At 53.7% G+C, this 711-nt stretch overlaps 1 protein-coding gene across 1 annotated transcript in view; it reads left to right on the forward strand.

The window, feature by feature from the left end:
• Positions 1 to 711, forward strand: part of SLC5A5 (solute carrier family 5 (sodium/iodide cotransporter), member 5) — a gene marked incomplete at its 5' end in the record, with an annotated part of 25,515 nt that overhangs the window by 15,736 nt on the left and 9,068 nt on the right. The window contains one exon of the mRNA XM_015562210.1: positions 6 to 15. Within this exon, the coding sequence (XP_015417696.1) occupies positions 6 to 15 (10 nt within the window). The remainder of the gene's footprint in view (positions 1 to 5; positions 16 to 711) is intronic.

The raw sequence follows: 711 nt of genomic DNA on the forward strand, positions 1-711 counted from the left end.
CCGCGGGGCCGCCAGGTGAGCGGGGAGGCTTGGTGCGGGAGAGTGCGGTCCGGAAGGGCCTTAACCCGAGCCCAGAGGAGGAGCGGGAGCCGGCTGGTAAGAGGGGAGGAAGGGCGCTCCCAGCGGAGGGAGCGGGGTCCCAGGTCAGATTAGTGCACTGGCGGCGCTGAGGTTGGAGTGGACTTAAAGGGAGAAGGAAGAACAGGAGACAAGGTCCAGCCGGGGGAACTGGGTCTGGTTTTTTGTTTTTTTAATTAACAAGTGTCTTCTATATTTTCTTTTACTTTTTTTAAATTTTTAAAATATATATATATATTTTTATTGAATTCAGAGAGGAAGAGAGAGGGAGATAGAAACATCAATGGTGAGAGAGAATCATTGGTCGGCTGGCCCTACTGGGGATTGGGGATGGATCAAGCTCGACCAGGGCCTGTGCCCTGACCAGGAATCGAGCCATGGCCTCCTGGTTCATAGGTCAACGCTCAACCACTGAACAACGAGGCCCGGCTTTCCTCCTCCTTTCTTCTTGGACGTTGGCCTCTCTGATGGCTGGAGAGGGGGTCTCCTCCCTCCTGATCCAGACTATAGCTAGCTCGGGAACCAGCAGGGCCAACACTCATCACATGTACACACACACACACACACACACACACACACACACACGAATGAACGCAGCTTCTTCTAGCTCTCAGCCAGAACCACCACCCTTCC

Source organism: Myotis davidii, unplaced genomic scaffold, assembly GCF_000327345.1.
Source record: "Myotis davidii unplaced genomic scaffold, ASM32734v1 scaffold1558, whole genome shotgun sequence".
Lineage (NCBI taxonomy): Eukaryota > Metazoa > Chordata > Mammalia > Chiroptera > Vespertilionidae > Myotis > Myotis davidii.